At 31.8% G+C, this 13,246-nt stretch overlaps 2 protein-coding genes across 2 annotated transcripts in view; one reads left to right on the top strand and one right to left on the bottom strand.

The window, feature by feature from the left end:
- LOC143244905 (uncharacterized) overlaps window positions 1–11,749 on the top strand; it is a 27,797-nt gene extending 16,048 nt beyond the window's left edge. Inside the window, exons 5-6 of the mRNA XM_076490413.1 lie at window positions 6,279–6,400; window positions 9,419–11,749. Coding sequence (XP_076346528.1) covers window positions 6,279–6,400; window positions 9,419–9,471 — 175 coding nt within the window. The 3' untranslated portion in view covers window positions 9,472–11,749. The remainder of the gene's footprint in view (window positions 1–6,278; window positions 6,401–9,418) is intronic.
- LOC143244906 (uncharacterized) overlaps window positions 11,534–13,246 on the bottom strand; it is a 20,246-nt gene continuing 18,533 nt past the window's right edge. Inside the window, exon 3 of the mRNA XM_076490414.1 lies at window positions 11,534–13,002. Within this exon, the coding sequence (XP_076346529.1) occupies window positions 12,806–13,002 (197 nt within the window). The 3' untranslated portion in view covers window positions 11,534–12,805. The remainder of the gene's footprint in view (window positions 13,003–13,246) is intronic.

Below are 13,246 nucleotides of genomic sequence, written 5' to 3'. Positions count from 1 at the left end.
TTCTTATGAATAAAAATACATTTTATAGTCTACCATAATGTTGAAATATTGGTGTGTTGTACTTTCAGGTCTGAAAAATATGAATTTTTGCCTGAGAGTTCAGGGAAAGGTTTTTTTTAAAAACTTGTCACACTTTAATAAGTTGAAATTCATCTATTTATAATCTTCTCATAATTATAACTGCTTTTTACTGCATTTGTTAGTTTTTCAACATCTTCATGACTTCAGTATGAATGATTAGTGTATTGTGTGTTTTGTAGTCCAAAGTAAGCAACAATAAATAAATTAAATATCACCTTGCCTGTATAGATGTTATTAGTGTATAATGTGTGTTGTATTCCAAAGTAAGCAATGGATAAGTAAATTTAGTACCATCTTAGCTTGTCTGTAATAGCAGTTATTAATGTATTATGTGTGTGTGTGTGTGGTATTCCAAGTTGAGCAACAGGTAAGTAAATTAAGTACCATCTTGGTTCTAAAGGTAATTACACAGGCCTGCAAATTAAAACTTCATAAAAATTGTTTTGGTTTTAATAACATATTGTTCCATAATTCAACTATATAGATTTCAAAAGTAACATTTGTTTGTCTTTTTTTTTTTCATGTGAAGATTTTTTTTTTTACATTTGAACATTTTTATTTATTATATTTGGATTCTAGAACAATTGATAAGACTCGCATCGTGATTGGTCTAGAGAAGTCTATAACCAATGGCTGTCAACATTTTAGGGATAAAATGTTACCTAATTTCATTGAAAAAGTATATGTGATATTCTGTGTGAAATCTAGATGTGGAGAAAAATGGATTCAGCATACAGGAATTAATGTACACAATAAAGCCATCACAGGCTTGTGCTATTATAATGTATTGTGTATGATACTCCAAAATAAACATGGCCACCAGGTAAGTAAGTAAATTCCTACATTAATAGGAGGTTCGCAGGAAATGTATTCATGATTTGGAATTATTGAAGTCGATCCAGCTAAAAAAACTGAAACAAAGAGAACACTTTTACTATTGTACATGGATGGTTTTACTCATCTTTGTGTTTTAACTAACATGCATTAAACAGCAACCTGTTATTTCACTTTAAAGTGGATTGGTCAACAAATAAGTGCTACATTAAAAAGTGTAAACAACAGCTAGAGATTCTGGCTGAGTATCCAACATTCAGAGGAAATGCAAGTTGTAAATGGCCATGTGCTGTTAATAGATGCCTTGCAGAGATAACTGAATACAATTCCTTGCAGTTGTTTATTCAGGGTGTTTGGAAAGTCACTGTGCACTTATATATTTAGTAACATACAAAACTGCACAGTGACTTTCTGAACACCCTTTATATAAAAACAATCTGTTGTGACCTTTCCTTGAACTTGCTTACATGAGATAATGTACAAAACAGCATTGGAGTTCAGAATAATAGTGCAATATTGATTATTCATAAAAGAGAATAATATGTGAATGCAAAACAAACCTATTAATTTTGAAATCATAATTTTAGGTGTTATACATCAAGTTTCATTCACATGGAAAGTAACAGCACCAAAAAGCATGTTGGTATAATTTTCACTTTTACTGAAAAGTATTTTTAAATTGAACATAAAGAAATATGTCATTTTATGTGATATTGTGCATGTCTTCTCTAATTCTCAGTACAAAATATACCATACATATGTAGTAAACATAACAGGTTTTCTAAAACCATTGGGTGATATGATTGTTGTTTTAACTGCAATAAATCCTATTCATAAAAGAAAATGTTAAAATCTATATCTTTATATTTATCAGCCTTAAATTTATAAAATGTTTGTCAAGAGTGTTAACATTTTATATTTAGTTACAATACTCTTTCAAGCAATGGGTATCAAAAATTTGTATTCTTGTTTAAAAAATGTCAACAGCTTTTGGAACTGGATTCCTCTACTACAATGTACTTAATGCTAAAATGCATGCTAAGATTAATGATCTGAATATCGAGAAAAGAAAACCTATCTAAATCACCCCTCCCTTATCCCAAGGTTAATTAATTTGCAATGTTGTTTAAAAAAATCTGATTTATAATAACACTCTCTTGTAACTTTCATTATATTTGAAGGTATGTATTTATTTTATAATGAAACTTAGTGTTATTTTTTCTGTTTTGCTGTTTATTTATTACAAGCTGAAGTTTCCATCTTTTGTCCATGTTATGAGTTATTATGATAAATAACACAAAAATCTGAACATTCACATAACTTATTTATAATGTATTAATATAGTATTTATTAGTACTTCACCAAATATTTTGTATAAAATACAAAAAATCACTATATATGTACTTAAAACATGATATACACTACACTGTGCAATGGTCGAAGTGACTATGTAGGACAGTGGTTCTCAACCTTTTCTGACTTGCAGCACACTATGACAATCTGAAAATTTTTTCGCCACACCTGAAAAGCCTTAACAATTTTTTTAGGTACATGTTATACGGCAAGCATTAAAAGCCTTAGAATGAAAATCACGGCCAAAGCAAGCAATATTAATGTCATCTGCATATTGACAATACTATCACTTGCTTTGGCCACGAGTGTCATTCTAAGGCTTTTTAACGATTTTGTGGTATAGCAGAAAAATCAAAACATTTTATTTTTACATGTTTTCAATGTGACGCTTGTGCCTGCTTCTGAGAGCAAATCAAACTGAAGCGAGGCTCTAACTTAGACAAAGAAGCTTGCATTTCATCATCGACTGTAAGAAGCCTCTCTCTCTTTCTGGCTTTAATTTCAGTCAATGCTGAAAATCCAATTCTGCAAAACCATGAAGATGCAAATGAAAGCAGAACTTCAACTGCTTTTGAACTGATTGCAGGATATGAATTTTTAATGAAGATCCAAAACTCATCCAAGCTCTTTTCAGGAAACAATGGCTGATAAAATTTGTCGTTTTGTAAATCAATGAGCTGTTTTTCCTTTTCAGTTGTAAGATTTATTGTCTCGTTCACTCTGAATGGATAGGTCACCCAGTTATATTCGTCAACAGCAAATGACGGGAAGTAACGTGTGGATTGTAAGTTGCTTAATGTGTTCAAAATTTGAGGGACAATTTTCTTCTTTAACAGACATTCGTTAACACAATCAACACGAATGTTAAAATCTATATCTTTATATTTATCAGCCTTAAATTTATAAAATGTTTGTCAAGAGTGTTAACATTTTATATTTATGTCATAAATGTCTTAATCAACAATTAACACAATCAGAAAAAACAATCAAGGACTCCTTTCGAGATCTTATTCTTCCACAGCGTCACCTTTTCATCGAAGGCCTTCAGTTTGGACATTGCAGTAATAATGTTTTCAGATGGTCCTTGGAGACTTAAGTTCAGAGAATTTAATTTGTCAAACAAGTCGGAGAGAAATTAAACCTTCAGCCACGAGATCTCATCATGAAAAGAAAATTCAAAACCTGCTTCCTCAACCTCCAAGTAAGAAATTACTTCACTTTTTAGTTGGACAAGACGCTTTAACACCTTTCCTTTCGAAAGCCATTGAACTTCAGTGTGATGCAGTAGCTTTTTGTAGTCTGAATCCATCGCCTCACAGAGAAGAGAGTAAAATCAAGACGGAAGTGGCCAAAACTTGATGAAACTCTCACTTGAAAAACTTGATTCATAACAGAATGCAAATCTTTTGGCAAAGATTTGGAGATGAGCACCTCTCTGTGAATCATGCAGTGAACAATCCTAATGTTTGTATTTTGTTGGCGCACCAGAGTGACGAATCCCTTCTTTTTTCCTTGCATTGAAGGACAGCCATCGGTGCAAACACTGACACAGTTATTCCAATGTAATTTGAAGAGCAAAATGTTTTCATTCACAAACTCATATGTCTTGGCCTTTCACTGTACTTTTTAAATCTTTGCAAAATAAGTATTTGTTTACAGTTTTTCCATCTTTTATGAATCGAACAAAAGCCAGAACTTGAGCTTTTCCACTAACATCAGTAGATTCATCAGCTTGAAGAGACCATATCAGAGACAATTCATCTTCAGGTGCTTTGAAGTGTTTGCAAACTTGATCCTTCAAACCCGACAACAAGTCTACAATTCTGCTCGAAATTGTGTCATTAGACAGTGGGACTTGCTTAACCTTTTTGGCAGCATCCATTCCAAGCACAGTTTCAACAATGATTGCTAACACTGGCGCAATGACTGATTCTGCCTTCGTATGCACTTTCTTGTGTTTTGCCAACAATTGAGCAAATTTATAACTTGCAATCAATCCTTTTTTGGGCAGCTTAATGTAGTTCACAAGGTTCCTTGATTGTTCATGTTGTTGAGCCGTGAGATTCTTGAAGTATTCGTTTGGTTTATCTTTCACAACTGAATGTTTTGTTTCCAAGTGTTTCTTCAGTTTGCTAGGAACAAGCACCTCATTTGATGAAGCTGCATTCCAGAGTAGGCAGAATGGTAATTGAGAATGTTCCGATTCTAAAGCGATAAAACCATATTCGATGTATTCATTTGATTCCTTGCTTTTGATTCAACACATTCTCCTTTGCAGCACCAGACTTATTTAAATATTTTTCCATGGATAAATGACAAAGCTAATTCATACACGATAAACATGAAGTTCTGCAGTTGACATAAAATTCCTACCTACAGCGTAGTAGCTGTAGCTTACCACAGAATATGAACATGTTCCAGAAAGTAGTTTGATTGTTTGATACATCATTTATGGCATGCGAAGCGCTTGTTGTGCCACAATTAAACTAATAGTCGAACTGTTGCAGTTGAGAATGAAATTTAAGTATGAACTTCTCGGTGCTCGAGTTCAATGAAAACCATTGAACGTTTTGGAAGGTTTCAGAGTGTCTCTATTGTAGCTTTTATTAACTGATGTGTTTAACTTGCTTGTAAAGTCCCAAGAAAATTGAATGTGTTTCAAAACCACTGCAGCACACCTGCCAATCTCTTGTGGCACACAGGTTGAGAATCACTTATGTAGGAAGAGGTAGTGACAAAAGTAGTGATAGTAGGGTTACTTTCTGTTACTTGCTTTCAACATCCAGCTCTTAATGTCCTTCCACAGTGGATAAATGTGATTAATAGACAGTCATTATCTGCAGAAGTGTCTTATGGATCACAGTGGAAAAGTCATGGGTAAAAGAAAAAATACTCTTCATATCAGCCTTATGGTGGCTGTTTGAGTAGGAACATGAACTTAGTTTGTGTTGTATTTTGATATTGGTGGTAATTTTATTACTTCATTTCTCCATAGAGTGGTAATACAGTCTGTGAGATATACAAGATATTTATGTGCTCTTCTCCCCACATTATGTGTATATTGTTTTATTAAAAAAAAATAATAATAAGTTTTTTTTGTGTGTGTGGGTGCAAACTATGAATGTTGTTAGTGATAACTTGTCAAAGATAATAAGTGCTTACTAACAACAGTAACAGGGAGTAGAGGAGATTGTGAATACACACTAACATGCCCTTGTTCTAAACTATCATCCCACAAAGTTTGGTAAAACAGCTGCAGTTATTTTAATTAACCACATGCTTTTGCAATGTAAGATTAATATATGTAGCTATTTGAATATTGCATATACAGATACAAATATATTTACAACTTTAACAATTTAATATTTTCATGTATAAAGGGACCAAAGCTTTTCTGATAACAGTAATAATAATTACTTCCAATCAGAATAAGCTAAGTGCATAGAGTGAAACAAAATCAACTTCACCATCTGTATATATAATTAAATATATTTTTCTTACATGTGTACTTAAATTATAATGCATTGTTTCATCAGTTGAATACTCTCAATGTTAACAATATTTTTGGTAGTAAACTCAATATTGTCTCACAAAGTTGAGCCAGCTGAGGAAATTTAAGTCAGTTCTAAATACATATTCTAAGCTAACAATGCAAATCAGTTTTTACAATAAATGTATAATAATGAATGGCATGTGAAAATAAAATTAAAGTAACTAGTATATAAAAAAATATTAATAGAGGAGCAATAAATATAGTCTACCTTACTTAGGGAACTGCCAAACAATAGGTTCTGGTCCTGTCTTGAACCAATGTTGTTGACATACCATTTATTTAGAAACTTTTTATTTATGCTTTTTTATTAATTTTATGCTTGGGTAAATTTTGTGTGTTCTGATTAATGAACTACTATTTTATTTTGTTTATATATTTTATTATTATTAAAACCACAAGAACTATTTCTAAATTCTTTAAAGTATTATTTTAATAATTTCACATTTCTTTTCAATAGTTCAACAGAGTTTCAAGTGAAGATATTACCTAAAGAGCTCAAAAGACCCAAATCAGTTGCAGAGAATGCAATGAATTTCAGGCAAAATATGCTGTATGGAAAAAAATATAAAAGAGAATCAGGTAGGAGTTGATAAAGAGTAGTTTGTGAGAAAAAAAGAGTTTTTAAGAGAGGCAGTGTAATATTTTCAAGTCACAAAATAATTCTAAATGCCAACTTTCTTTCTTAATGGTTACTGATAGTTCAAATCTGCAGTATACTTTCACTGCTAAGCAATTCTAGGGAACTATAGCAAATTAGTTTACTATTAGAGACAAATCTGTATTTACCAATTGTATAGTTCTGCTACTACTTTTGATATTCAAGCATTTAGAGATTTTTTTAAATCTTAAATATTTGTGTAACACAAAAAAGTATGAAAAATACTTTCTGATATGTTACACTTCTTCTTCTCACAAGATTACTTTTTCTCATTTTGTGCTGCCCTCTATTTGCAAAATTTTTATTCATGCATTCCACCAGCCTTCAGCTCTCTTCCTCTAAATCCAGAGTTCCATCAAGTCTTTATTATAACTGTTTAAACTACCCACTAGTCATCCTGGCAAGTTATTATAATTTTGCTACACGTCTTTTAAAACCTTTTTATTACTTTCCTTTTTGAAAATGGCCATAACTTCAAATAACTCAGAACCAGGACTGGAAAGGCCAACTTCAGGTGACTGTCGGTGGTTTTTGTACTTACCTGTTAGTCTTCCTAGCAAGTTGTGATAATTACAGTTACACTACAGAAAGTCCTTTACAACTTGAATTATGTGTTTTCAACTTTGTTTTGTTTTACCTTAATTTCCTTTTATGAATTTTACTAAATTTACTTTTAACTTTTTACCAGATGTTTAGCACAGATAACCTAGCTGCTTTGTACCATAAAACACTAAATCAACCAACCAACTTTCATGTAAACCATTGTGCTTCATCTCTCTACCAGTAGGAGAGTAATGCTATCAGGTTACACATGTGACTCCCTTTATGTACCACCACCAAACTATCACTTTTAATTAGGCAGTGCTGGAGTTTTTCATTGGTACAATTATTATCCTAGAAGTGGCTTAACTTTCTTTAATTTAATTAAAATTAACTTTTGTTTCATTTCAGTATTCTTTGAGAGCATATGATTTACTAGTGTTTGCTGCACATTTTTAGTTGGTTTCATTAGTCATTAATTCTGAAGTCATTGTTACCACTTCAGGTGCATATCACTTACCTGTTCCTGCACTTTTGGCCACAGGCATAGGTGACCCATCAGGGATTTTCCTTCTCAATTGCTCTTCTGTGTTGTGGATTGCAAAAGGTCTTCATGGCATGTTTTTGCCTTTGTTCTGGGTTTTCCCTTGTTTCAGATTGTTGATGACCTGGATAATTTTGGCTCGTTTATAGTCACAGGGATCATTTGCACGCAGTGGACTTCTTTCAGATTCTGGATGAAACATTTCTGAGTCCTTGGCATTATGCCACCCTGTGTGTTCCTGTAGTCTACAGACAGGTTTTCTGTGGGTTTTAGGACTTGAGATGAACACTGTATAGGTCCTCATTCCACCCTCATTGGATTGAGTGACTGTTCATCTTTTTTGTACCTTTGCTGCAACATCTTTTTCCACACAAATGTGCTCTTCTTGTTCCACCATGCCTGGTCCTTCTGATCTCATCACTTTCCAAAGCAAAGAGGTACGTGGTTCAGATGTGGTGCAGTACCCCTCCTCAGATCTTCTTATTTGTGTCTCTCAATTAAGGGGTGTCCTATGAAAGCTTTTGGGGGATAGGCCTATGCTCCTCCATTTCAATGTGAGATTCAAGCTAACTTTGTGAGAATAGGGAAAGTACCATATTGGAAATTATTATTTTACTAAATAAAAATGTATTTTAAAAAGGTACTTCCCTCTTCTCACACTTCATCCCCACTACCTACTGGTTCTTGTGTCTTCTGTCAGACTTCCAAGTAATAGTTTGGTGATGGCATATAGAGGGAGTTGCATGTGTTACTTGATGGTAGTGTTCTCCTATTGGTGAAAAAAGAGATGTATGGTGATTTAAATGAAAGACATGTTGGAATTTTGGAGGCTTGTGGCACGTGTTCAAAGAAACGTTTGCAAATTGAGGGCAACACAAAATAAAAGTTAATCTTGTGAGTGGAGGGAACTACCTGTTGAAAATACATTTTCATTTAGGAAAATTATAACTTTTTGTGATATACTTTACAAAAACATAAAATTCTTAGTATTATAATAATTAAATGAATCTTAAGATGACCAAACAATCATCCTGTTCAAAGCTCAAATCCTTGCAGTTGTGTTTACGTCTGTATGATGAACACAACTTTTAACTTTATTGTCGCTTTGCTTCATTTAAAAGATGAATATTGTATGAGACTGATGTTTTTATATAGATTCTTAGTACTCGTGCACCTATAATGTATTGCACAGTTTTAAAATGAGCTACTTTAACAACTTTTTAAAATTTCCTTTTGGTGATCTCAGTGGTCTTTTATTCATTCACATACTAAACTTAATTTTATTTCCCAAAATGTATCAGTTACACGAACGATGCATTTTATAGGAATAAGTGTTGGTCCTGTGGAAGAGCTATGGAGTTTTGACCCAACAAGTTGTTTTAATCCCTATAATACTTCAAAATATTCCCTGCAATTTAAACTGAATATAGATGTGTTTATAAAGTGACAGACAATTCTTTAGCACAAATGATGGGAGGTAGTTGGGTGCTGCTAACTGGCTGCCTTCTCACTGGTCACTAGTTCAAAATCTGGGATGGATGTAGATAGCCTTAGTAGCTTCATCATAAGTATAATGTTTGTTATGTAAAAACCAGATTGTTTTAAATAGAAATAACCATTTGTAAAATCTGAAAACTCTAAATGGCTTACATTGTTTTTAAGTACAAAAATACAATATCTATAACCGAGAAATTTTGAAAGTGTCTGGGTTATAAGGTATCATTTTTTGTGACAAACCGATTTCTTTAATTACTGTTTCAGCAACTTCTAATTTTAAAATATTGTTTCAGTAACTATTATTTCCTGAACTTGTACTTAAAATGTAAAGTGATACAGTATATAAATTTCTCCACAGTTCACTCATTCTTGGCAAAGAAAGAAAAACAAGCAGCTGGTGGAAAATGTTAATTGTCATGAGGCTGTTTATTGGATGTACAAGTGAAAATGTGATTGTATTCAGGATATAAAAGTGTATGCAAAGCTTGATGCTTCAAAACTATCAGGATAAAATTTCATGTGTTTTATAGAAAATAAACTTGATCCAAGAGATTGTGTAGATTTTATTTTCATCACAAGTTGCCTTTGCTACATCAAAAACCAGCATGAAAATCAAGCCATTGAAACACTTTTCACACATTCTGATAATTCTCTCACTTATGGCTTTTTTTATTTTTATATAATCTTATATTCATGTGTGGAGAAAACTTGTTAGATAAATGGTCCTTCATGCAGTATCTGTATGTTTCATATTGACTTGAATCATAATTTGCAAGACCAGTTCTTGCACAAGTATTTTTTTTTGTCTGTGGATACAGAAATAAATAAAAGAATATTGGAAAAAAGCACTGATAATATTAATATTGAACATTTTTTGTTCTTGGATATAAATATAGGTTTTCAATGCCATTACTTATCTCATTTACCTATGTTAACCTTGATACTGGATGAAATTGATTTAATGTGTCAAGTTAAAATGATAAAGTTATTACTTATAGAAAACAATAATTCAGTTATTTTGATACAAAACACCCCTGTTTGTATGTGGCAAGAAATGGCCCCATTCTCACTGAACTTTATTATTATCCTGTTCTGTAAGCTTCTTAAGGCCATCTCCATCCAGCCAGTTCAAATCAACATACTGTGTGGGAAAAGAGTTAACAGACTTTTGAAGGGAATTGGCATGGATGATATGTATTCAAAGCATTTAATCCCACCTATTTCATTCCCACAAAACTGTCTAATGCATCCTAAAAATGGAAGATAGCTGGATGTGGTAAGAAGCTGCAATAATGGTCCAGTAAACCAAATTAATGCTTTGCTCAAGATGATTATAAGCATATTGTGAAACAAATATGCATTTCTTGTATTATACCTATTACTTAAAACTACAAGTAGTTGCACCCAGTAAGTGCAGGAAGCTTCATACCATGTGATTTAATGTAGGTGTTGTGGTCCATCAGCCATAAACAAAAGTAGTAAATATTAAGGTTAGCCCTTATGGTGCTATGAGTATAAGAATTCGAGTGACAAACAACTATGAATTACACTAATTATTTTTGTCTTCAAATGAATGAGTCTGAATCTCATGTTGTTTCAACCATAGGGTAGGCTAGTATTTTAGTGTAGGTCTGTCTTTGATTTAAACTCCATCCACTCGTAATTATTAAGAATGCTATATTGTTTTGTAACATTTTTAGAGTCACATTGACAAAATTCTTTAGTGAAGAATCACACTTCTTTCAACATAATAATGGACCACATATAATTATTGGTATGTAGAATTTGCTTTGATATGAATAGAAGTAAATTACTGTGGGATGTGTTGGATCTCAGAAATTCCATTATACTTGAAGCCACTGTGAAAGAGTGAAAATACCATGTACTATATCCATATGGATACCAAGAGTTGTTGACAACTTTCAATAACAGAGTCTAGGCACAGATGAATGCAAGTAGAATCACACCCTCACCATTCAAAATGTGAGGGACTTCAGTAACAAAATGCAACTGTGTTGCTAGAATATTGGGGTAACATAGTGTACTTAAGAATACCCATTTTTGATATTCAACACCATGAAAAATCTAAAATAAATGTACTAATTCCACATTTGGAAACAACTTACTTTTGAAACTAAAGTTTTCCTTTATTTCAGAGTACACACTTTTACTTTTTAAATGACACATTTGAAATTTATATTAAAGTAAATGATGGTACCTTTTGATGTTTTATTTAATACAGTAAGTTCTAGAACAAGATATGGAAATTACAAATGCTATATTATAAGTGGAGTGAAAGTAATTACTTTTTGAGCTTTTGTTAAAATATGTAATACCAGAATCATTTTTCACTTTAGAAATAGCTCATTAATCTGCCTACCCACTAAAATTATTTCTTTGTACTACTTTTGTGTCATTTTAATATCAAAATGTCTTTAGTAATTAAGTAAACTGTATTAGATAGTAATCAGTATTTTGGCTAAAATTTATTCTGAGATACAAATGCAAACATAAAATATGAACATTTTCTTGTAAAAACATCAGAGAGCAAAAATTATTATTGCAAGTTGTACAGATGAAACTACATTTTTTGTAACTGAAGTACCATGGTAATTTTTACTTACATATTCTGTTTATTTTATTGTAGTCATATTGTACAATCACTGATTAAAAAAAGTATAATAGAAAAGGCTTCTGTTTTTTTGGTATTTTTTTAATTACTGACATTAAATTTAATGGTTCTTTTGTCCATGCTATCACAAAAATATTTAGTAACTCTGTTTTTGATTAACTGAATATTTTAAGGGAAATATCTTGATTAGATAATAGAAGTGGAACATGTATCATTAACAATTATAAAAGAGAAACGTTTTGAAACGTGCACAAAGCCACAGAAAAGGCTTTGTGAAGTTTAAGTATAATATTGATAAACTTCTTGAGTGTGTTTAAACCTAGCCTTATTAAAATTTCCTATCCAGTTATGATAACTTATCAAGAAACTTTATAAATCTTTTAAATATTATAAAAATATAAACATTTTTGTTTAGGAAACAAAATTGCTTGTCATTAAAGTTATAAAAATAATGTCAAATAATGTTATTACTTGAATAGTTTTAGTAACAAGTATTACTAAATGGATCCATCTATATTTGACTTATTAATAAAGAAAACCAACCAGTGATATGTTAATACAAAACATTTCCAGTTACTTTCCCAATTTTGACTAAATTTATGGACTACAACAGCATTTGGTATAATTGTGCTGGTAAACTGAAACATTCATGGCAAAAATATTTTGGTGCCCATGAATCCACTAAACACGAACGTTCAAAAACTACACAATCATCAAAGGCACAAACATTGAAAATAAAATCTATGCAATCGAATAAATCTTGCCTCTTCCTACGTCTAGTAATCATTTTAAATCTAGACTTTACAATGAAGTAATAAAACATTATGTTACATAATAATATCAACATACAACATATTAAGACTTTTAAAGGAAGGCCACAAGAGGTAATAAAACCATACCAACAAGGTGTTCGTTACGTTTCTTTTTGTTATTTTTCTAATAAATTTTTTTGAAATGAGTGAGAAGGGTAAAGGCTTGTAGTTCTCTTCCAGATTAAAATATATTTGTGGTTCTATTGCCTAAGCGTGGGAACATTTTACCATTTGGCCTCGTGCCATCTATACAACGTTTTTCACTTTTCCTCAGGCATTAAAAAACCTTCTGTATCTGCCTTCATACATACAATCTAACAAGATAAATAATTCCCAACATAAATATTCCAGCAGTGACTGAAAGTTCTGCAGCTGCATTGCACTTGTCTTCAAAACAGTGACAGACGTTACTGCGACTCCCGTAACCTGCTCTATAGTAACAATCTTTTTCTTCTGTGTTGAGTGCACACTGACGAATGGTACGTTTGTTCTTACTTTCTGAAAGTAAAATATATTCATTTTGTGAAATATAAACACAGTATGCGACATTTGTATCTACCAAGTTACATTTTATATAGCCAACTAAACTATGCACAACAAAATTTGAGTTCTTTCTTTTTCTATTTACGTTTTGTTCATTAATAATCAAAATTTAATTTGTTCTGGTGTGGTATATCAGATAAACTTATTTTACCCAAGAATGATACACCAAGAAGTATGTTACAAAGCGTTTCAAATTTTC

The sequence above is a fragment of the Tachypleus tridentatus genome, chromosome 2, assembly GCF_004210375.1.
Source record: "Tachypleus tridentatus isolate NWPU-2018 chromosome 2, ASM421037v1, whole genome shotgun sequence".
NCBI lineage: Eukaryota > Metazoa > Arthropoda > Merostomata > Xiphosura > Limulidae > Tachypleus > Tachypleus tridentatus.
Note: the sequence above shows the minus strand (reverse complement) of the source record. Positions and strands in the feature narration are given on the sequence as shown.